We start from the raw sequence: 20504 nt of genomic DNA, 5'->3' as shown, positions 1-20504 counted from the left end.
TTATGGGTGTGAAGCCTGCTCTGATCGTTTACATAATGGAATGAAACGAACGGGCGGACAAAGATCTTCCCTGGAGCAACTGCATATCTGTAGATTTCCTTGCGAATATTCAGGGGAAATTGAAAGAAGTAGGCCCTTTGACGCTCCAGGCGCTCTGGTACAGAACTAGCACCATTTTATTAGTAGAGACTGGTAGCAGCAGGGTAATTCAAGGCTCACATTGCATTTTCAGTTGTGTCCCGGCCAGCATAAATACTCCCCTCGTCCACGACAGACATGTCACTAGTCGTGTTTATACTGGCAGCAATCAGTGGCTTGGGGGGCGGTACCATCTCCAAGTCTTAAACGCCAACGACTAGCAGCAACAAGGTACCTTGAGCAAAGGTCGCTGAAAAAGCAAGAAAGTTCTTTTTAGCTAGGAAAAACGGGCAATCCTGGGTGCTTTGTTTATTGTGATGGAAGTTTCCAGCAGAGATTTCATGGTTGCTAGGAGACCGTGTGTTATTCAACTGCCATAAGTATATAATAAGGAGATCATAAACAAAGTACGGGGTCATGTTGAGTCAACATTGAATTGTAAAGAAACCTCCCACTTTTGCACTCCAGTGCCATACTCGCCTCCAAGACGCTGCTTGATCATATTGACTATCCGCTCCCTGAGAAGGGTAATCGCTTCCTCTGAGCCACTCACTCTCAGCCTGAGATTGGCCATACACAAGCCATAGTGGACTTGCCAGAAGCGCGCCTCCTCAACGGTTGTGACTGATGGGTGTGCGGCAATGTCCTTCATGACGGCAGAAACGCCAGGTCCTGCATAAGACATGAGGAGCATAGAGCCTAGGTTCACCACTAGACGAATCCCTAGGGAACACATAGAAAAGGCTAGAGTAAAGGAAATAACCGGGTCAAGCATCGAATAAAATGAAGTTGATATCAAAGGGAGTAAAAGAAGGAGGGTGGAACACGATAGAGTAAGGAAATGAGCAGGGTTGCTGAGTAAGGAGGGTAGTGCTTGTATATAGGTGACACGCATAGCCTTGCCAATTCGTCCATGATTTTTGAGCCCGATGGCTGAAATCAAAGTTGCAGCAATTGAAAGGAGTGCCGTCATATCAATGCTACCTGGAGTTACCCGTTCATGCTCATTGTGGGGGTGTGCATGATGAGAGCCGCCAAGTACATGTTGCACGGTATGGGATACCAAGTCACCTCCCATGAAGAATAGAAGGACGGATAAAGCAAAACCAGCAACCACTTCGGCTCTTTCTAGCCCAAATGGATGTCGAATGCTGGACCTTTTCCAGACTTCAAAATTTCCAAGGATATCTACCACCACACACAACATTGCCCCAAGAGAGTCGAAGAGCATTAAGTGCGAAAGACCAGTCATGGCCATTGAGCCGTGAGCACTCCATAGTGTATATCCTGCCACTGCCATATGACACAAACTCCACCAAAACCGAGCCTTCTGATCTCGGGACATGCTCTTGCGGTATTCGACGAAAGTTGGAATCGGCAATGAATTTGGGAGTGCCAATGGTGCTCTCGGCGGCGGTTCAAGAAAGATCTGGTGAGACACACTGCTGTGCTTGTATTTGTGGCCCCGGCGCTGCCCAACATTCTATAATAGATATCACCGTTAGCATGGCTGGGCGAACTTCGGAGAATTTGGGCACCCGTACTGGTTTTAGAACCGGGGTCTTTGCAAGAGTCGTAGGCTTGAAATTGAACGGGCTTGGAACGTCTAGACTTGGCCGCCTATACGAGTTCCATGATGCATCTATTGAAACAAGGTTGATAAGCACTCCGTGTTCCTAGGCGCCCACTGATGGGAGACAATACCTGAGGACCCTGAAGGAAGGGTGTCTGTCAACGATGGGAGGGCACCGGGCTCAAGAGATCCTTGCCTTTGGTATCCCATGGAAACGCTCCCCGCCGGAGAAGAGGTAATATTATCCAGCGGTGGACTAGGCGTCCGGGGAGGGAGTGGGATAGGGAGCCCTGAAGCCATGATGGCCAATCCAGGCAAGCTGCCACCACGTATTCGTGCAGGAAGGAAACAAATAGATCGCTGTCTCTACTTGAAAAGCATTATATCTGTGTGAGTCGTGTGAGGGACAGCTGTCACGCAGTCATTGCGAATCCATAATTGAAGGGTGGCTTGGTGTTATGTGGCATATTATGGCAAGCGTCATGGAGCGAAGTTGATCTTATCTCCTTTGGCGCTTGGCGATCTTGCCGCGACTATTTTAGATTTAATCGCTGCAGCCTCCACGCCCAACATCAACAGCAACGTTTCAAGCATCCGACCTTGGAGCAACGTCGCAAGAAGAAGGCCAACGGAAGCTCTAAGACGGGGAGCAGGACATGGATTTTAGACTTGAACGACCGGCCGGCTAAGCTTCCCGGCCGTCAGCCTCCATGGATGGGCGTCGTGGTGCCTTCATCTTCATCCTCCTCTTCTTCCTCTTCACGGCTCCAAACCCTCACCCGCCATCTTCGGTCTCCGTACGCGATTATAAACGTCGATTAGCAGACGATGAGAGTGCTCTCACTTCATTGAATTCGTCGAGTTATGGAGATTTGGATCCCCAAGCTGGTCGATGGCTTTCCCTTGCCGGCATCAGGACCACAGATGGGTATGCGTGGAACCTGCTTCCATCTGTCCAAGAAAAGGCTAGAAAGCAGTTACAGCTAGCTCTCAGTGCTTCTGGAACGTCAGATTCGGTATCTTCGAAGACGAATATCACCGATCTCTCCCTTCCAGTTTACCGCAATGTCTCGGGCAATGTTCGTGGTGAATGGGTTCGCTCTGTGGAAACGGACAGGCTGAGCCGACCGGAACTCAACCTCACTACAATAATAGCCGAGCATGAGTATTTCACTCGAGAATTTGGCCACAATGTTACCGCTCCCAATGGCCGTGTTGTGCTGAATCTTCACGAGGGCCAAGGACACAGCCTAGTTGGTGAGGATGGCAAAGGTGTTGAGGAGATCAAAGCGGAGATGCTTTTACGGACTGATAAATCTCTTGGAGAGAGCTGGGTAGTACCCCTATACGGTGTACACTTTCCAACATCCGGGGGAATTATTCTTACTACTACAAGCGAGAAGTACGCTGGTCTTGCATTGATACCCCATTTAACTTTGTCGAATGACACGTTTGAACTCTCTCGTGAATTGCTTAACAACTCGCTCACTGAAGCTCTTTCGGAGAGGTCCAGTCATCTGAGTACCTTTCTGCCTTGGTCGTCTCTCTCCCAAGGAACTAATTCGGCATCTCTACCAGCCCCCAACTGCGAATATGTTGTATACCTGCAGCAACATGTCCTACTATCCCGAGGGAAGCCCATCCCAGACCCCATTATAGAAAATATTGAGCAGGAACTCAGATTTCCCACAGGAGCACCTATCCCAAAGCCGTCACCACTGGTATTATCTGGTATTATATTTTCTCCAGATTGTGGATTTGTCCTCGAAAGTAAAGCGTCGCCAGAATACCCCCCTACAGACGAGTTATACTTAGTCGGGTTGAAACAAGAAGAATATAGTAAATATACTGGACGCTTTATCACATTAGTTGCTGGAATACTTGCCTCGCAGATACTGTTGTTGATGAAGCAGATGAAGGAATCCTCGACACCTTCAACTCGAAGCCGAGTTAGCTTCTATACCATTGCTATGATGTCAATGGGAGACGCGTTGTTTATGTCTTTTATGCTTATAGAGCTATACTCGGAGACCTCATTTTTGCTACTTACAGCTACCTCCTTCCTAGCATTCTTCGGCGTTAGCTTTCTGGGAATGAAATTTCAGATTGAAATCTGGCTGGTGCAAGCTCCGGAGCGAAGAGAGCAGCAGCAGCAACGACACCAAACTGTCCTCCACCCAACCCCATCAACCCTTCCACTACCGGTGACAGCACAACGGCCCACGGATACAGGTGCAACCCCAGTCATCCTCCCTCCAGATCAAGATGAAAACCCCGGGACTGCTGCCAACCCAACAACCCCTGACCAGAACGATGACACAGCTAATGCCGGAGCAATGTATTCACGGTTCTATTTCCTCCTTTTCAGCCTGTTATTTTTCTCGTCCTGGGTTCTCTTCTGGCCCAGTCGCCTCCGAACTATTTACGGCAATGTTTTGTCGTTTATATACCTCTCGTTCTGGACGCCGCAGATTTACCGGAACATAATGCGCAATTGCCGCAAGGCTCTCAGATGGGAATTTGTCGTCGGACAAAGCCTCCTTCGCCTGTTCCCTTTCTTGTATCTCTACTTTATACCCCAGAACGCCTTATTTATCCGGGCGGATGGTATCACAACTCTTTTACTCACATTTTGGGTATGGGTTCAGATTTGGAGCCTTGTCAGCCAGGATATCCTTGGGCCACGTTTCTTCGTTCCCAAAAGTTGGGTACCACCTGCGTACGATTACCATCCAATCCTGCGAGACACGTCTGCCTCTGGTTCTGCTGAGGACTTGGAGGTTGGAGATGCCTTACCGATATCTTCACTTCGTGCTGAGCAGAGTGAGCCGACGTCAGGCTTGCGAGATGGAGGCAAGGAGATAGACTCTCGCCAATACAGGAGGGATTTCAGCTGTGCGATATGCATGCAGGATATTAATGTCACAGTTGTTACTGGGAACGATCCTAGCGCGGGAACCAGTGTAACGACAGGTGCCACGCACCTATTTAGTCGACGTGCCTACATGGTAACTCCTTGCCGCCATATTTTCCACTCTCAATGTCTGGAAACGTGGATGCGGCTGAGGTTGCAATGCCCCATCTGTCGAGAGTCAATACCCCCAATCTGATCCCTTGATTGTTCCTCTAACACCATTGTACTATATAATTTTGGTTAGGTCCGAATAAATACTCGAGTAGATGAAAATTCTCCGTATTTTTGATATCATTCCCACGGAAATGATACAGTCTCTCACCGGTATAGTAGGTAATTCAGGCTGCATTTTCGTTGCGTGTGGGTATCATGACTCAAAACTGCAGCCGTTGAACATTTATGTCTGTTGAGAGTATATATACACAACATTGTAAGCAAAATGATAAAATTAGGTATAGTTATAGCGCCACGACCATCCAGCAAACAACAGGGCACCGAACTTTTACCTTTGGTACATCCCTCTTAGTTTTAGCATGAGTACACAGATAGGGAATCAAGGCAGGGTCAGATCTAAGTATTCAGCCGCCTTAGAAGGGTAAAAGACAGAGGATATGTGAACATCATTAGCACGATTTGTAGCTAATGAATAAGAAACATGAAACTTCAAAACAATCTCGGAGACGACCCAGAGTCACCCAAAGGTTTAGTCGGCTTCCTCCAAGGAGGCCTTATATGCCTCGATATCCATCAAACCATCCAGCTCACTAGCATCGGAAACCTCAATCTTAGCGAACCACCCATCTTCCTCGGGCGAGTCGTTGACAGTCTTTGGTTTCTCCTCCAGAACAGTGTTGACCTCGATGACTTTCCCGCTGGCGGGAGACATGATGTCTGAAGCAGACTTGACAGACTCGACAGCGCCAATGCCATCACCGCACGCAACCTCATCATCAACGCTTGGTAATTCGACGTAAACAACATCTCCGAGGGCTTTGGCAGCATATTCGGTGATACCAATTGTAGCTATCATATATTGTGTCAGTATATCGGGTCCTTGTTATCAGTTCCCTCGACTTGAATGAATCGTCCGGGATATCATTCGAGTAGAAGTTCCAGTACTCCTCAAGTACTTCAGAATAAAGAAGGGGGCTCATAGGAGGATATAATTATACCGGTCTTGCCATCTTCCAAAAGCTCTATCCACTCATGCTGTTCGGTGTATTTCTTTGCTCGAACTATTTAACCGGTAACAGAAGATGTCAGCCCATGCTTTATAATCCCCCCATAGCTATCTGCAGCTCAATTGAACCCGGACTCGCATATAGATGATTCATTAAGCTATCCAATTGTACGTACGCAATGAACTCTGGGAGAATGGCCGTCTGATGTTTGGCTGAGCGGCATAGCGGAGAGCGGAAGAAGCTCGGAACCGGGGAACGCTGAGGGCGCTTCGGAGAGGAGCAATGAGTCGGACAGCGGTGGCAGCCATTGCGGACGCTTATAACGATTACACGGCTTCTTTTGACAACCAGAACAGGATGCTAGACGGCGCAAAAAAAGAGCGATGCTGGAAGTTGTGTGGTGGGGAGAAGAAGTTGACGGGAAACAGTTCGGTGAAGCTTCGGGAAAAAGGAAGAAAGCGAGGCCGCGGCGTATTCAGATTACAGCAATATGCTGATGTAAACACGTGATTTGTCTCCGGGGTCGGCGCCATGTGGTCTATGATTGGTCACTTTGGTAATAACGGGTACCGTAACGATACCGCTTGAAAAAAAAAAGATTTGCTTTGCTTTCCAGCAGCGACCAAATGTCATATTATTGATATTGCATATTGATATCAACGATCAAGGCTACGGGACAGAGATTGTCACGATGCTGTACGAATTAGTTGCAATTGTACGCATACACCATGATGAAGCTATGATGGTGCAGGAGTTGGTTGAATCTGCTTGCTAACTTGTCTGTCACAGGTCCGTCAGGGCAGTCTCCAAGAAGTCAAAGAGTAGGTGAACGAACAACAGCTTCGACCCATCGTATATAAAATATAATGCTCTTCAGGATTTCTAACCGCTGCGTTATAGCATTGCCCGTACCCTCGGCCTCCAAGTAATCCGTTCCGGCGGTGTTGTTCGCGGATATACCAACTGGGGCCCCTTCACTCTCCCACGACCTACAACGAAACACCAGGTGAAGAACACCGTAGGCCATCACTTTATCATGCGCTTCGATGCCGCCGCTCCTGTACAAAAGGAAATGCGACGAACACTTGGTCTTGATCCCCGAATGATACGATATTCAGTTGTGAAACTCGGCTCTACATTGAAAGAAGTCAAGGATATTCCTGGCCGCATTGAGTGGAACAACACGAAGATACAGGAAGAGACATTTGGAAACGAATACAGACCCTCGCCCTTGACCAGATAATGATAGGATAGTGTGCGGGACAAGGGGGGAAATAACGGAAAGGCAGCTGTCTATCTTGGATCACATCTTTTTACAACGGTCTTGATGGCGTTCTGTACACCACTTTTTTTTTTTCGCGCCTCGGAGTGTGTTGAGCTGGAATATTTGCATGTATAATACTTGGATTTACGGCATAGGGCTGGGATATGCTTATTGTTTTGGGTGCCTACCATACATACATTAGCCTATGAATGGGGATTCTATTTAAAGAGTGACAATAAATCACGCAACACTTTTCGAATGATACATTAGATATGGGGTTTGTATATACATAATGGAGAGGAATGGTAGAGAACCGGGCACTTCGCAACCCGGGTGAAAAAAAAAAAGGTCAGGCCAGATATTTAACTGGTGGCCCAAAGCCAATCCAATAATAACGCCGCCGAAGTCTTTGGTGTATTGGTATATCAAACAAAAAGGGGAAAGGAAATAATCATAAGGGACGCGTATGGTTCAGATCCCCAGGGGAAGTTGGGTACTTAGAATAGGCGCCAGCTTCCCTTTACACGCTCCTTCGTAGCAGCCGCTTGATTCGGATTGGATTTGCTGCGTCCTTCCAATTGTCGCAAGCTTTCAATCTTTTCCAAAACTAGTTCGAGCATCTCCTTCTTCTGGATCACGTCCAAGTGCCTTCTGATTCGCGGGTCTTCACGGGCGAATCGTTCCACCTCTGCTTCAGACAGGTGACGACCCAATCTTAGGTCAAGTTCCCGAGGGAAGTGGTAGTAAAATTCGGATAGGAGCTCAACGTTGAGGAAAAGCACGGCTGTGGAAGTAAGCTTGTCGGCAACAACATCCAGGAACACCTCTGGGCAGTAATGTCGGTTCTTCTTGGAGGAACATTGTTTAGAGCGAACGGCGAGGAGTCGCATCTTCAGAATGTCAGCCCTATCACGTAGAAAGGCGGCATTTCGGGCTAAATTAAGCAAGTCAGTATACGAGTAATAAGGGAGAATTAAATCAAAGCTAACTCACCTTGCTCAATCAACGATGCACTGAACCCTCCAGCACCACCCGTGTTATCACCCTCGATGTTAATATCCCCTTTTCGTGACTTATCCACGAATGACATAACATCCCTAAGTTTCCGCTTTCCAACTGCGTTTTCAACATTTTTCAGTGCACTTTCGCATGCCTTTAACTCTTCTTTCAGACTTCTAGTCACATTTTCTCGCCCTTTAGACCACTCCATATCATCAATCTCTATCTCAAATTTATAAGGTTTGATGCAATTCTCAACCTGATCACTCGTACTGAAGAATCGATCATTGAGTATGGTAGTGGAGGCCTCCTCAATGATTTTTCGCGCATAGGGATGTGCGTTGAAAGTTGATGATGCTACCAAAGAATCGATATGATTTTGCAATGAGTTTGCAACAATAGTCGTAGCCAGCCGGCCAATTCCTAACTTAGTAAGAGCTGATGAAGAAGCGTCAAGTTTTCTCCTCCAATATAAGGAATCTGGGCTTGAGGTAGGTAGGCTGCTTAAAGGATCAACTTCTGGCAGAGCCAGAGAGATGTCCTCTATCGGCTTATTCCAATACCTCTGAGCCAGGATATCTAAAACACGCTGGTCCAGCTGGGCTTTCAGCAGCTCCCGAACTTGTGGCCGCCCGAACCCCTCGCTGAACTCCTTGAAGGAGCGCTTGAAGCTATCTAAGCTCTCAGCAAGATATGATTCCGCACTTAGAGGCCTGTCATTATATTGGACTTTAAACTCGTACGTAGCTTCTTCCAATTCTTGAGAAACCGCATCACGAGTCCCGGCAAGGTTAGACGCCATAGTTTGTTCTAGGGTTTGCATGAGTTTCTTTCGAAGGACACTTGTACCCACAAACAATTCGCTATCAGGGCCAAACTCCCGTGGGTGTGCATTAAAGTATGCATTTTCATTCTTCACTATCGCGTTTGAGATATTTCCGCTTCCACGAGAGAACAGGCCAGCAGATTGCGGGATGCGACTTATGATCCCGACATAACCCAGACGCAAGGGGTATTTCCTGTCTGAGAGAATGCTAGCACCTCGTTCAGGGTCGACAAGATCCATTTTGGTGATGACTCCAATAGTTCTCTCGCCACGAGGGTCTACCCTCCGACTAGCTCTTAGTGCTGTAGAATTAGCCAGATCAACATCTGCGGCGGAAATTGCCAGTATAATGTTCGGGGCCTGGATATACTTGTCACAAAGGTCGGAAATTTTTTGTTTCAATTCTTGAGGCTGACCGCGGCCAGCAACCTGAATATAACCAGGCAGGTCAATTAGAGAAAGGTCAGGGACATGTGGAGAGTATATTGAAAGTTGGATCGGCTCATCAATGACACACTCCTTTTCTGGGACTGCAAGGTTTAGGTCAGTCAGAGTGCGCTGAATTTGACTAAAATCTGTTATCTTTCCTAATCCCAGAGCCGGAAATTCGCCATATTCTGCAGAAGAGTCAGGGGTATTGACCAGAGTAAGCTCTATAGGACGGCGAGTGACCATATTGGATCCCTTTGGCAAGAATTCATGGCCAACGATGGCTTCCAGTACTGAGCTCTTGCCTGATGATTGTGATCCGATTACCACTATAGATGGCAATGTCAGTGTATTGGATTGGCCGACACGCTGTAGCATGTTTCGGATTTCAATCATCTTCCTGGTCAAGGTCATCATTTGCTCGTCCAGGGCCAGGGTAGCGGCACTCCTGTTTTCCTGATCAGAATCAAATCCTAAGCTTGAGCCAGCGGCAGCGCCAGCCATTGCTATTCCGGCGCTGCTCTTCTTTGGGGATCCTCCCCCGCCACCGCTCCCACCGTCGCCTGAAGACCCTCCATGGTTGGGGGTAGCGTATTCGTTTATTCGAAGAATTTTTTGCACCCATTCTGGTACTTGAATATTATGCTTTGTATTTTGAATGCCTTGTTGCGTCTGTTCCGCAATATCTCGAAGGCCCTGGAGCGCGTCCAAGGCTACACCCCCTGCGGTTTCGCCGGCGGATTTTATCACATCGATTGCATAATTTCCGGCTTCTATACGGATGCAGAAGGTTAGAGAGCCTCGGGAGGGACATGACAGGCGGTTACTCATATCAGTTTACTTACGAGCTGCTTGATACTGGATATATGCAAGGCCTGCTATCATTGCGCCACCAAACATGGCAGGTATGCGGGCAAGCTTCAGGGCAAGCTTGGGCAGGACGCGCGCAAAGGATATCGTCCTGACCGCCGGAACATTGTGAATAGCATTCGTTCCTAGCGGCCATGATCTCACACGTAAGTATGCGTTTCCCTGAGGATTGATGAGGCCCCCAGCTCTTGTGACGCCCAAGTACTGAAACTGGCGCGCAACCGTTCTGCCCGAGAGCAGCGCAGCGCTGCGGGAGAGTAGTCTCCCACTCATAGCGTTCGTCTCATAAGGTAACCTGTTAATGCACAACTGATCACCGTGTGGCCAGCACTTCTGTCGCGGTGGTGTAATCGCACTGCTCACTGTTCATCGCATCAAGCGGTCCTTCATGAGTGACGCCAATTAACAATTCCAGGGATGACCCTCGCCGCTTTTATTCATGACTAACTTATGACTAAGTGTTTGTAAAAGCAGCGAATTCCACGTGAGACAGTTCGCGCCTGCCCGAGTGGGGAAGGGGCAACCTTAACTCTCCAAGACGAACCTTTCCGCTTTCGGACGCCCGGACGAACCATGGCGAGAATCTTGCCTGTTAGTGATACGGCGACTCGTTAGATCCATGGGTCGAGAATCTCGAGTTCTGGATGCTCAAACAAAGCCATGAATCTGGCAATATATCGCTGCACTACCTTTCCTCCGTACTTGAACTCTTCAAAGGATGATCCTCCTTTCACCACAAGTCGCGTTTGCCAACGCATCCTTTATAATACTCTGTATACGTTGGCACGCAGTGTTTGGTCCCCCGACTGCACCCCCCATACGGCTAAGTATTATTATTATAAGGAGTGTATTATTCTATTATATTATAGGATATCGTCCTAGGAGGGTATACCAGATATGTTAGAACGATCTTCGACACTAGCGAAGTTTGTTCCTGCTCTCAATTTGCCTTTTCTTTATTTTCAAAAGGGGCTTTGTGAGACTTGCAATTTAAACGAGTGGTTTAAATTCCGGGCACTTTCCACCATTCTCCTCTATTTATGAACGCCATCTGAATGCTATATCCAATATAGATCTACCTCTCTCGGCTTTTCTACCATCTCCCAGGCGGAAGATATATCCCTAATTACCCAACGGTATAGCTATCAACAGCGATCAACCAAGATGAAGGTCCAATATCTTTTGACGTTCATGACCATCGGTCTCTCCATGGCTCACAGTGGCAGACACATGAAACGGAATGATGGATGTGTAAGCACTTCAACCAGAGATAACGACGTGTACCAAGTGCTAATCAGACCCAATGTATATGCAGTCGACGATCTGCACCGCGGAGTTCAAACCCGTGTGTGGTCAGGGCAGCGATGGGACCTCCAAGACCTTTAGTAACTTATGCCAGCTAAAGGCTGCAAACTGCGACAAATCTTCTTCATCCTTTGTTTTGCTTCGCGAAGGGGAGTGCTAGTGTGGCTACACTCTGCTGTTAGAGGCGTATTGGAGAAGGATACCTGTCTGGTCGAGCATAGGTTAGTTAACTGCTTAGATTCCTCATGCTGCTTGCTGGTTGACTGGTGTAACTAAACATATGATTTGCTATTTGGCGTGTAGAAAAGGGGGTTGTTACACGAGCTTTGTATGACAGGAATAGACGTGGGAATGATATGGAAAATTTTCTATTATGATCGCTCCAACATCGGCCACCTAGCTACCTCCATAGCATTCCCATTAGATATCAAAATACACTGCTCTAAATATAAATTGCGTAATGGGCCGTGCTGCTTTTATGATTAGTAATTTATGACTCATCTCTCGAGCTAAAGGGCAACCTCGATTACACGTGATTCCGCTTGCTTATCACGACATCCCTTCTTATCTTTTTGACGGGCAAAAAGAAAGTCGAAACGTCAAACATGAAACCGTTTTAAACTGCTTCCCAAGCTACGTTTTCTCCAGATTTAAATACACAGGCGTCGCTCGTTTCCGGTCAACCTTTTTAAGAGACCTGTTTCTCACAGAACAGCATCAGCTGCCGTATATTAATCGTCTACTTTGAGACCTGCCACCCCTGCTTCGTTTAGCATCCACTGCGGAGACCTCGATCGAGAAACGAAGCTCTAATTTCTCTCCTCGCTACTACATTTTTGGATTTGTCTTGCTTTTAGCTTGATGGTTGATGATATTGTTATAGAAAATGTGTCGATTCCTGGTATGACAACCGGTTTGCTCATAGCTCCCCAAAAATAGCGGTTGGTTTCCAACTAATGCTGACAATGCCCGGAATTGATAGGTATACAAGGGGAGAAATGACATCCTGCTAAGCAAATTGATCACCGAACCCAGTCACTCTATTCTAACCCAATCCTATGACTGCCGACTGAGATTAGTGAGCTTGATCCTCCTCCGATTCCTAACTTAATTGGAGATGCTACTACTCAACGGCATGAAAGATAACATGGTATATCTAACAAGTGCCTTCCTAGGACACACGACGACCGGTAAATGGCGATGGATTCGGTGTTGGATTCTATACTTCCCCGGAACTTGGACCGGAACCTTGCATATTCACTTCGACCCTTCCCGCCTGGAATTGCGACAACCTTGAACGGATCGCATCTAAGACATGCTCGTCACTCGTGTTTGCACATGTACGAGCAACAACCGAGGGGTCTTTAGCAGAAAACAACTGTCATCCTTTCCAGCACAATACTCTGATGTGGATGCACAATGGAAATCTTGGAGGATGGTACCATATAAAACGGCCCCTTGGCGACTCATTGGCTAACAAGTGGTATCTGGGCGTAAAAGGAGGAACTGACAGCGAATGGGCATTTGCTCTCTTCCTGGATTTGATGGAAAAGGAAGGAGTAGATCCCAGCTCAGCGCCAGAGGGAGGATTTGGTCCTGAATTGCTGAGAGGTGTGATGACCAAAACAATCCGGAAAATCAACGAATTTATCGCTGCCATTCCCAAGGAATACGCCATGACCGATCTTGAGGTGAGAAGTCTCCTCAACTTTGCGGTGACAGACGGACACTCTGTTATTTGCACCCGCTATGTGAGTAGCAAAACAGACGAAGCCGCTAGCTTGTACTTTTCGTCAGGCACCAAATGGAAAGAAGGCAAAGTTAAAGGTGATTTTAAGATGGAGAGACATGACAAGGGAGCCGACATTGTCCTAGTAGCCAGTGAACCGCTCACATTCGAGAGGCGTAAGTCTATGCTCTTTTTTCATGAGAGTGTGGCATTACCAATTCTGACCATGTTGAATTATAGATAACTGGGTTACTGTCCCGACAAACTCTATTCTCACGATCCACAAACAAAACGTGCTCATTCATCCTATCATAGACGAGTTTTATGACGGGGATCCAAATCATGACAGATCTTCCGGGTTCGCGGTCTCGAAGGGACTTGTAAGCAAAGCCCCCGGAACCACCGTTGCTCCTGAAGGCGAAGGCGTCCCTAGACCTAATGGGCCGGCAAATACTGTCATAACTGCTTGCGGAGCTAGAAGGGACATAGACAGCCTAACCCTGGAGATGCATCGGAATACTAATGGGGTCGCTCTCCCTTCCTAGTCAGTCATTCTGCAAAATTTGCTCCATCGCATAGTTGATACCCCATCGTTTCGCTCTCTTCCTTTGGGGCCGTATTTCGTTTATTGAGGTATGATATTACTCTAGTTTGGATACCCATGTTGTTCTCATTTTATGGCGACTGTTGAAGATCTAGTTTCTTTTTATTTTTCATTCTTATATATTATCATTTCCCTTCTCCAGCAACTCCTAGGGTATATAGATCGATATAATGTCAATTCGTGGATGTCATTTCCAGCTTTCCACATTTAACATCCAATGCAGCCAACCGTCCACGTCCCAAATACCGTTAGAAAAATGCTCATCAATATAAAAGAAAAGATAAGATAATCATGGCATGGATATGCGCCAAGAAAGGGTATAGGATGCTGTAGTGCGTGCAGCTGATGCTCACGTATCGTCCCCTGATATATTTGCATGTCGGAAATACTTCATGCCCACCCAAGCAACTATCACCCAAACCCAAGCCATAACAGCTGTCAGGACGATCAAGGCAGGGTAATACCCTACAATTGGAAGGGTGGCATCATCCTCCAGCTCTGGTGGTGCATATGGAGTCTCTCCAACATCCCACGCCCAGCTCCATACCCCAAGACAGCTACCCATGCCGACGACAAACACCAGCCAGGTGACTATCAGTATAATCCATCCCCACCACTCGGTCTCAGAGTAATCCCATACCTCTGAGGTACTGGTGATTTCGGCAGTGTTTGAAGTAGCTAGTGGTGACCGAATACGCTGAGAAGACGAGCGTGAAATCTGTGCCATGGTGTTGGAATGTTTGAAGAAGGAGTCTGAACTAGATGAAACAGTTGTTTGTAGAGCCGTCAGCGGCATACGTCGAGGAGGAAGTACAGGAGAGGCCGATATGCTGCTGTTGCTAGTTTTGCTCGACAGACGAGAGTGTTTCGAGGTATTCAGTCGCGGTAGCGAGAGTCCGTCTTCATCATCCGTTGTGCCATCATCTTGGACGGAGTTTGCTGCACTTGATTGTCCTACTTGCGCGGTATTCGAGAAGGAGCCACTGTTTGTCGGCGTGTGCTGCAATTGCTGTCCCTGCTGTTGTTGCTTCCACTGGTTCCGGTTCCAGGAAGAGGGAGAGGCAGAGGAGGAACTTTCGTGATCCGCAGCAAGCGTGCTCGAATGACTATATCGTCGGGGAGTAGACTCACCCTCGTCAAATGACGTTGAGAGCTGTCGTTGAAGCCGAGATAACTTCTTGCTGTCGTTTGTGACAACAGAGGCAGCTTCACGACCCGCATCCCCATCCTTTTCAAGCTCCTCTTCCTCTCTGCTCTTATGCCCCTCAGTCTCTGCCGGTCCATCGTACTGGTTGAGAAAGATCCCTGTTGCTCGCTTCAGTGTTGTACCGCCACTGGCAAATCTCTCCTTCCCTTCCATCCGCAACATACCCGTCCCAAGTAAAGCCGTTTTCCTCAACGAGCCTTTTCTTCTCCGCGTCTTCCTTCTTTGCTGGTTTAGGACGCTGGCAATAGCTCTGTCTGGCACCTTTAACCTCTGCCCTCCGGTCTGCTGTCCTGTTGTCCGCATGATGTCAAGGCCACCATCGATCTCGTCCCCGTCTGCTTCCTCTTCGCCCTCGGCCTTGTCATGTGTATTTTTCGTGACGTTAGCGGAATTCATGCGCAAGAAAGTAAATCTCGACGGCAGCAAGCTCGGCAGTCTTGTGCTACCGGCACTGTTTCTCTTGTGATATGGAAGGTTGGCTGGCGCAAAGCTCCCCCCTAGTCGTGGCCCGGCAGCCCCGTCGAGTCGCGTCTCTGCGTTCCCATCTCCCATCAAAGGGAGCAAGCGTAAGAGTAACACGTCTATAGAAGTAATTAGCAGGCTATTATTGAACTGGGAGGTATCTAGAGAGCCGTAGCGCGGTGTCGGGTGCACGTCGTCGTCTTCCGCTGGCGAAATCTGCCTTCGCTTTAGTTCGATGAAATTGAGTTTGGTGGGGAGAACGATGGCGAGGCTTGGCAACGTTGCTTGTTTTATTTTATTTTGATAGTTTCCTTGAGAGAAGGCAGATAGATGGATAGAAGTATAAGCACGCATCTACTACGGCTTGGAAGCGGAATAGCCGGTGGACAGGTAGATATCTGGTATGGTAGGCGAGAATGGCTGAATGATAGATTGGGCCCGCCGGGTCTTGCCATTAGGTAGTATATACACAATGCACGACCGCCGAGGAAGGATGGTGCTACATCTGGCATTATCAATCTGTATTTATGGAGCCCAGGAACAGAACAACGTAGTTATAGTAAATAGATAACCCAAAGGAGACAATGCTTCAAAGATCGCTGCTTGCTGGGAAGAATGCACATTTTTATCATACCATATGAAAGTCATCAAGTCATCACGATCATTAGCGTCCTCGAAAATGGGGACGGGAAGGAAATGGGGTATCATAAGTAAAACTGATGACCGCTAATGAAAGAGACTCGTTTTTGCTTCACATCCTCACCTGATGAAGTGGAAATAGATAGATAGATAGATAGATAGGAGCGGGTAGAAGATAGATGAGATTCCCACGCATCCATATGACTGTATGGATGGAGGAATAATGAATGAACGAGCAGAAAACCCCAAGGAATCAAGTCAATTCAAACTGTGATGAATAGATATAAGAAGACAAGTTGAAGTCGAGAAGTAAAAGCTAAGAAAAGCACAGGGTAGAAGGAGAAGAAGAGAGAAAGGTTGAGAAAAAGAAAAAGGGATAGACCTGAGAATCATGATCAGGCTGTTTGACCGGAAGAAAAACGACAGGGTAAGCAAGGAGCCAAGGGGTTTAAACGCTTTTTTTCAGTTCAACTTCAGGCATCAACTGCTGTTGGTTAGGATTGTTTAATGGCGGGAGAGGAGATTTAGTATGGCAAAAAAGACAGAGGGCGAAAGAGAAAGGAGACATCAGTGGTAAAAAAAAAGGTCTCAGTCATCATAAAGGAAAGACAGGTGAAGTTCAAGACCAACGGAATGAGAGCGCTAAGAAGAAAGGCCAATAAGAAAAAAGGTGGGGAGGGTAAAACGCAGAAGACAAGAGCATACGGTGAGGAAAAACCAATTTAGGATAATGGGGCAAAGGGGTATTCGTTGATTATAAGCTTGGGGCCGAGGGTTTCATTTCAGGAGACACACAGACAGGAGATGGATAGAACACAGGGGGAAGCCAGCTGCAGGCATAGATAGAAGACGTGAAGTGAATATGGAATGAAAAAACCCCAGCAAGAAATAAAAAAACCTTACTTTGAGCATGAATACCAATGGCAATCTGGGAAGAATCGAACGTGGATGCAAAGGAGAAGAAGCTGATCAAAAGAGAGGTGAAGAAGAGAGTTGATAAAGGAAGACAAGGAGAATGGGTAAATCAGACAATAGGCCAAAAGTCGAAACAGGAAGATCCAAGCCAGGCAGTCAGTCAGTGAATAAAAAGAAAGGTTTTAACAGAAAGGTAAAAGAAGGTGGAAAGAAGATAAAACCAATCGAAAGAAAGAATAACAGAGCTGCCCGATAACCAAACCAAGAAGTTACGCTCAAGAATGATGATAATCGTAATAATGATCAGAAATCGGATGCAGGATAGGTCGGGTCTGTGCGGTATGCAATGCATCGAGGCATGGGTAGGGTGTGCGGGTCGGTAGGAGGCAAAGGGACAATAGTAGGAGCAACAGCTTAAGTCTGATAACCACCGAAACCGTTACCAAAGTTTCCACCAGCACCGCCAACGCCAACGCCGTTGTTAGGTTGTTGAGCCCATCCGGCAGAAGGAGGGTTGGACTGGCCACGGCCGTAGCCGGCAGAGGCGGCACCAGGCCCTCCAGGGCCTCCAGGGCCCCCTGGACCTCCCTGCACAGGAACTTGGACTTGAGGGTAGCCCTGGGCTGGTGGCATTCCACCTGTGTGACGAATTAGCGTGCTTTGCTCTCGATAAAGGGGATTAAGTCGCACAAGAGGCGACTAGCAGAGCCCAAAGGGGGCAGGGATAGGAGTGGCAATTTTGGGATAAAGGTTTACCTTGAGGAGTCATTGGGCCACCCGGGCCGCCGTATTGAGGGAAGTATGGTGAAGTACCAGAGTTGAAGGCCGGGTTTCCACTCTGCTGAGGCGAATATGCGTCAAATTGGCCGGTTGGCGGACGGTCCTTACCCCACTGAAGACGGGAGACCCACAAGGTTAGTACGGCGGGATGAAAGTTAAAGATGAGCAGGAAGAAAGGAGAAAAGATATTTGAGTCAACGTACGCTACACTTGAGAGGACGGCCGTTGACGTTGTAGCCGTTGAGCTGGCAGATGGCCATGGCAGCATTCTCGTGGGTATCCATCTTCACGAAAGCGAAGCCACGATCGGCCTGGAAGCGGGTCTCAACAACGTAACCGAAGTTCTGGAACAATGGAATGAGGTCGTTCTGGGTAGTATAGGGGGTGAGATTTCCGACGTAGCAGGTGGTCTGCCACTGGGGAGTCTGCTGGACAACCATGTCATAGCTCTGAACGCCGTGGGTAGGGAAATGGTGGTGACCAAACGGAGTAGTAGGCGTCATGCCCATGGCAGCCATGGCTTGCTGTTGGGAGATGGAAGGTTGGCCCTTCTGGTTGGCCCAGTTGCAGCGGATAGCACGAGAACCAAGCCATTCGCCATCCATGGAACTGAGGGCCTTTTCAGCATCAGCTCTTTCACGGAAAGCAACGAACCCGTAGCCACGAGATCGACCGGTCTTCATGTCCCACATTACACGAGCCTCAGAGACTGAACCACAAGCAGAGAAAGCCTGAAGGAGAACCTCATCATTGACTTCGTTGCTCAGGTCACCGACAAAGATGTGGAAGTGGCTTGAGGTGTCTTCTTTGGAAGCGGTGTTGGACTGATAAGCCCAATTAACGCGGATTTCCTATAACCGATATTTAGCCCCAGGGCTAATCAACCGACCTGAAGAGGAATAGATAAACACATACTGATTGATGAACACGGCGGCCATTAAGGGTCTGCATCGCACGCTCTGCCGCGCCAGGGTCATCATATTCTATGAAGCCATAGTTCAGGCCTTTGCTCTGGAACTGTGCGGGTGTCTAGGTTAGTGGAAAGTGAATTAGAAAGATAGCAAAAGTTTATAGAGTAAACAAGTAAACAAACAATAACTGGAAGAAGAGCAGAAGTAATAAGATGGAGATAAACATATATAAGACATATGTAAAGGGGAGATACAGGTCTGAAAGGTAGAGTAGTAAAAGGTGTTGACTCACATTCTTATCGGGAATGATCTTAACACTCTGGACATGGCCAGTGGTCTCAAAAATCTGTTTCAAGATGTCTTCTGTGACGCGAGGATCAAGGCCACCAACATAAAGAGCTCGCTTGTTGGGCTCAGGAGCAGAACGACGCACATAACCGCCAGCCGCGGTGGGCGACATCATGTTGCCTGACATGGGCGAGGTGATTGCCGTCGGAATCGGATTGGTGTTTTGCGGAATGACAACCGGCGGCAGCGGTGGCGGTGGCATGTGTGACGGGTTTGTCTGTCCATTTCCCTGGGAGTTGTCGAACTGCTGTTGCTGTCCCTGCTGTTGCTGCTGCTGCTGGCCTGGAGCACCGGCAGATGACTGATGGGGAGGGGGAGGAAGCGAAGTTGAAGTCGCTGGTGGGGCGTTGTCAGCCATTGCAAGGACGAAATGACGAAGCTGGACGAGTCGAAGAGATCGAAGGAGCCTCTGGACGAGTGTGCCGGGCTGGAAGACTACGAGATGGGTCGACGAGCTGTATGTGTAGTTTTTTTTTTGGTGTTTAGGTTGGATGTTTGTGGTGTGTGGTTTTTGTGTTTGGTGTGTGTGGGAAAAGGCAGGCGGTTGAAGATGAGGCTGGAGCTAGCTAGCTACTCTTTGCGTTTGAGGCCGAGAGAGAGTGAGGTCTCCAGATAGAAAGAGTGAGAAAGACGGGAGAAGAGACAAGCAGAACAAATAACCCCTGTTACTCTGGAAGGGCCCTCAAGTGCATCGAACGGCCACACTGGGGAAAGGAGAAGAGAAATATCTTAGTTATTGGACTCTTTTTTTTCTGATGCAGAAGGACGAGAAAAGAAGGTAGATAATACGCACAAAACGACGGTCTTTTCTGGGGTCCTTTTCTTTTTTGCTTCCCTGTCTGCTTTTTCTTTTCTTTTCTGTTTAAATTGATCTGATCTAGCTGCGGGCGGGAGGAGAGATGGACGGGGCGAGTGGAAAAAAATAGACAGACAAGAAGAGCCGGTTCAATGGCAGTGACTCGAGCCTGCTAAAAGACGGGCCGAGGAGATAGAGAGATGTAGAGAGAGCCCAGAGAGAGCAAAGAGAAGAAAAGAGAAGAGAGAGTCAAGAGAGATGGCAGGACTGAGAGAAAGAAGTAGGAGACGAAGCTACAGAAGGACAACACGCAGCTAGGAAACACGGAAACACGGAGGAACAAGGAGACAGGGCGGGCAAAGAAAAAGCAAGGAGAAGAGAGAGGAAGAGAGAAGAAAGAGATGAAGAGGCAGAGAGCGCTTCGTGGTGAGGAAGAAAGAGGAGGAGGAGGAGGAGGAGGAGGAGGAAGAGAAGTTGAAGTTGAAGTTGAAGTTGACGGAGAAGAAATAAAAGGCGGCCTCTGCGCTGTTCGACGGTTGACTAAGCAGAGCGCCAACACCCTTCTTGCTACCACTTGCGGAGTTGCTTAGTGAAGTGACTTAACTTGTAGTTCC

The 20504-nt window shown here is 47.9% G+C and overlaps 8 protein-coding genes across 9 annotated transcripts; 3 read left to right on the top strand and 5 right to left on the bottom strand.

Moving 5' to 3' along the window:
- Nucleotides 1-323: 323 nt before the first annotated feature.
- On the bottom strand, nt 324-4005 carry TERG_05186 (uncharacterized protein). The gene is made up of 3 exons (XM_003234542.2): nt 1843-4005; nt 1683-1780; nt 324-1621 (listed from the first exon to the last, which is right to left on the bottom strand). The coding sequence occupies exons 1-3, from the start codon at nt 2009-2011 to the stop codon at nt 554-556; spliced, it is 1335 nt and encodes a 444-aa protein (XP_003234590.1). The 5' UTR covers nt 2012-4005; the 3' UTR covers nt 324-553.
- TERG_05185 (uncharacterized protein) lies at nt 2422-4821 on the top strand (the record flags this gene model as incomplete). The annotated part of the gene is made up of 1 exon (XM_003234541.1): nt 2422-4821. The coding sequence occupies one exon, from the start codon at nt 2422-2424 to the stop codon at nt 4819-4821; it is 2400 nt and encodes a 799-aa protein (XP_003234589.1).
- Nucleotides 4822-5328: 507 nt separating this feature from the next.
- On the bottom strand, nt 5329-6114 carry TERG_05184 (glycine cleavage system H protein; the record flags this gene model as incomplete). Its single annotated transcript, XM_003234540.1, has 3 exons — nt 5329-5648; nt 5798-5860; nt 5982-6114. 3 exons carry the CDS (start codon nt 6112-6114, stop codon nt 5329-5331), a joined length of 516 nt encoding a protein of 171 aa, XP_003234588.1.
- A 383-nt stretch (nt 6115-6497) lies between these two features.
- Nucleotides 6498-7049, top strand: TERG_05183 (mitochondrial 37S ribosomal protein YmS16; the record flags this gene model as incomplete). Its single annotated transcript, XM_003234539.1, has 3 exons — nt 6498-6521; nt 6596-6627; nt 6707-7049. 3 exons carry the CDS (start codon nt 6498-6500, stop codon nt 7047-7049), a joined length of 399 nt encoding a protein of 132 aa, XP_003234587.1.
- Nucleotides 7050-7567: 518 nt separating this feature from the next.
- On the bottom strand, nt 7568-10985 carry TERG_05182 (uncharacterized protein; the record flags this gene model as incomplete). Its single annotated transcript, XM_003234538.2, has 3 exons — nt 10170-10985; nt 8064-10097; nt 7568-8004 (listed from the first exon to the last, which is right to left on the bottom strand). Exons 1-3 carry the CDS (start codon nt 10465-10467, stop codon nt 7568-7570), a joined length of 2769 nt encoding a protein of 922 aa, XP_003234586.1. The 5' UTR covers nt 10468-10985.
- A 1400-nt stretch (nt 10986-12385) lies between these two features.
- On the top strand, nt 12386-13773 carry TERG_05180 (uncharacterized protein; the record flags this gene model as incomplete). Of its 2 annotated transcripts, XM_003234536.1 has the most annotated exons (4): nt 12386-12400; nt 12482-12577; nt 12675-13404; nt 13469-13773. In XM_003234536.1, 4 exons carry the CDS (start codon nt 12386-12388, stop codon nt 13771-13773), a joined length of 1146 nt encoding a protein of 381 aa, XP_003234584.1. The 2 variants fall into 2 exon arrangements, with proteins under 2 accessions (XP_003234584.1, XP_047606522.1); XM_047749937.1 differs by lacking the exons at nt 12386-12400; nt 12482-12577 and having other exon boundaries at nt 12906-13404.
- A 408-nt stretch (nt 13774-14181) lies between these two features.
- Nucleotides 14182-15855, bottom strand: TERG_05179 (uncharacterized protein; the record flags this gene model as incomplete). Its single annotated transcript, XM_047748388.1, has 2 exons — nt 14182-15137; nt 15204-15855. The coding sequence occupies 2 exons, from the start codon at nt 15853-15855 to the stop codon at nt 14182-14184; spliced, it is 1608 nt and encodes a 535-aa protein (XP_047604369.1).
- Nucleotides 15856-17469: 1614 nt separating this feature from the next.
- TERG_05178 (uncharacterized protein) lies at nt 17470-19452 on the bottom strand (the record flags this gene model as incomplete). Its single annotated transcript, XM_003234533.1, has 5 exons — nt 17470-17693; nt 17812-17947; nt 18039-18686; nt 18751-18852; nt 19039-19452. 5 exons carry the CDS (start codon nt 19450-19452, stop codon nt 17470-17472), a joined length of 1524 nt encoding a protein of 507 aa, XP_003234581.1.
- Nucleotides 19453-20504: the final 1052 nt, after the last annotated feature.

The sequence above is a fragment of the Trichophyton rubrum genome (assembly GCF_000151425.1).
Source record: "Trichophyton rubrum CBS 118892 genomic scaffold supercont2.5, whole genome shotgun sequence".
In the NCBI taxonomy this organism is placed as follows: Eukaryota; Fungi; Ascomycota; class Eurotiomycetes; order Onygenales; family Arthrodermataceae; genus Trichophyton; species Trichophyton rubrum.
The sequence above is the reverse complement of the archived record's forward strand: the minus strand, read 5'-3'. Positions and strand labels throughout refer to the sequence as shown.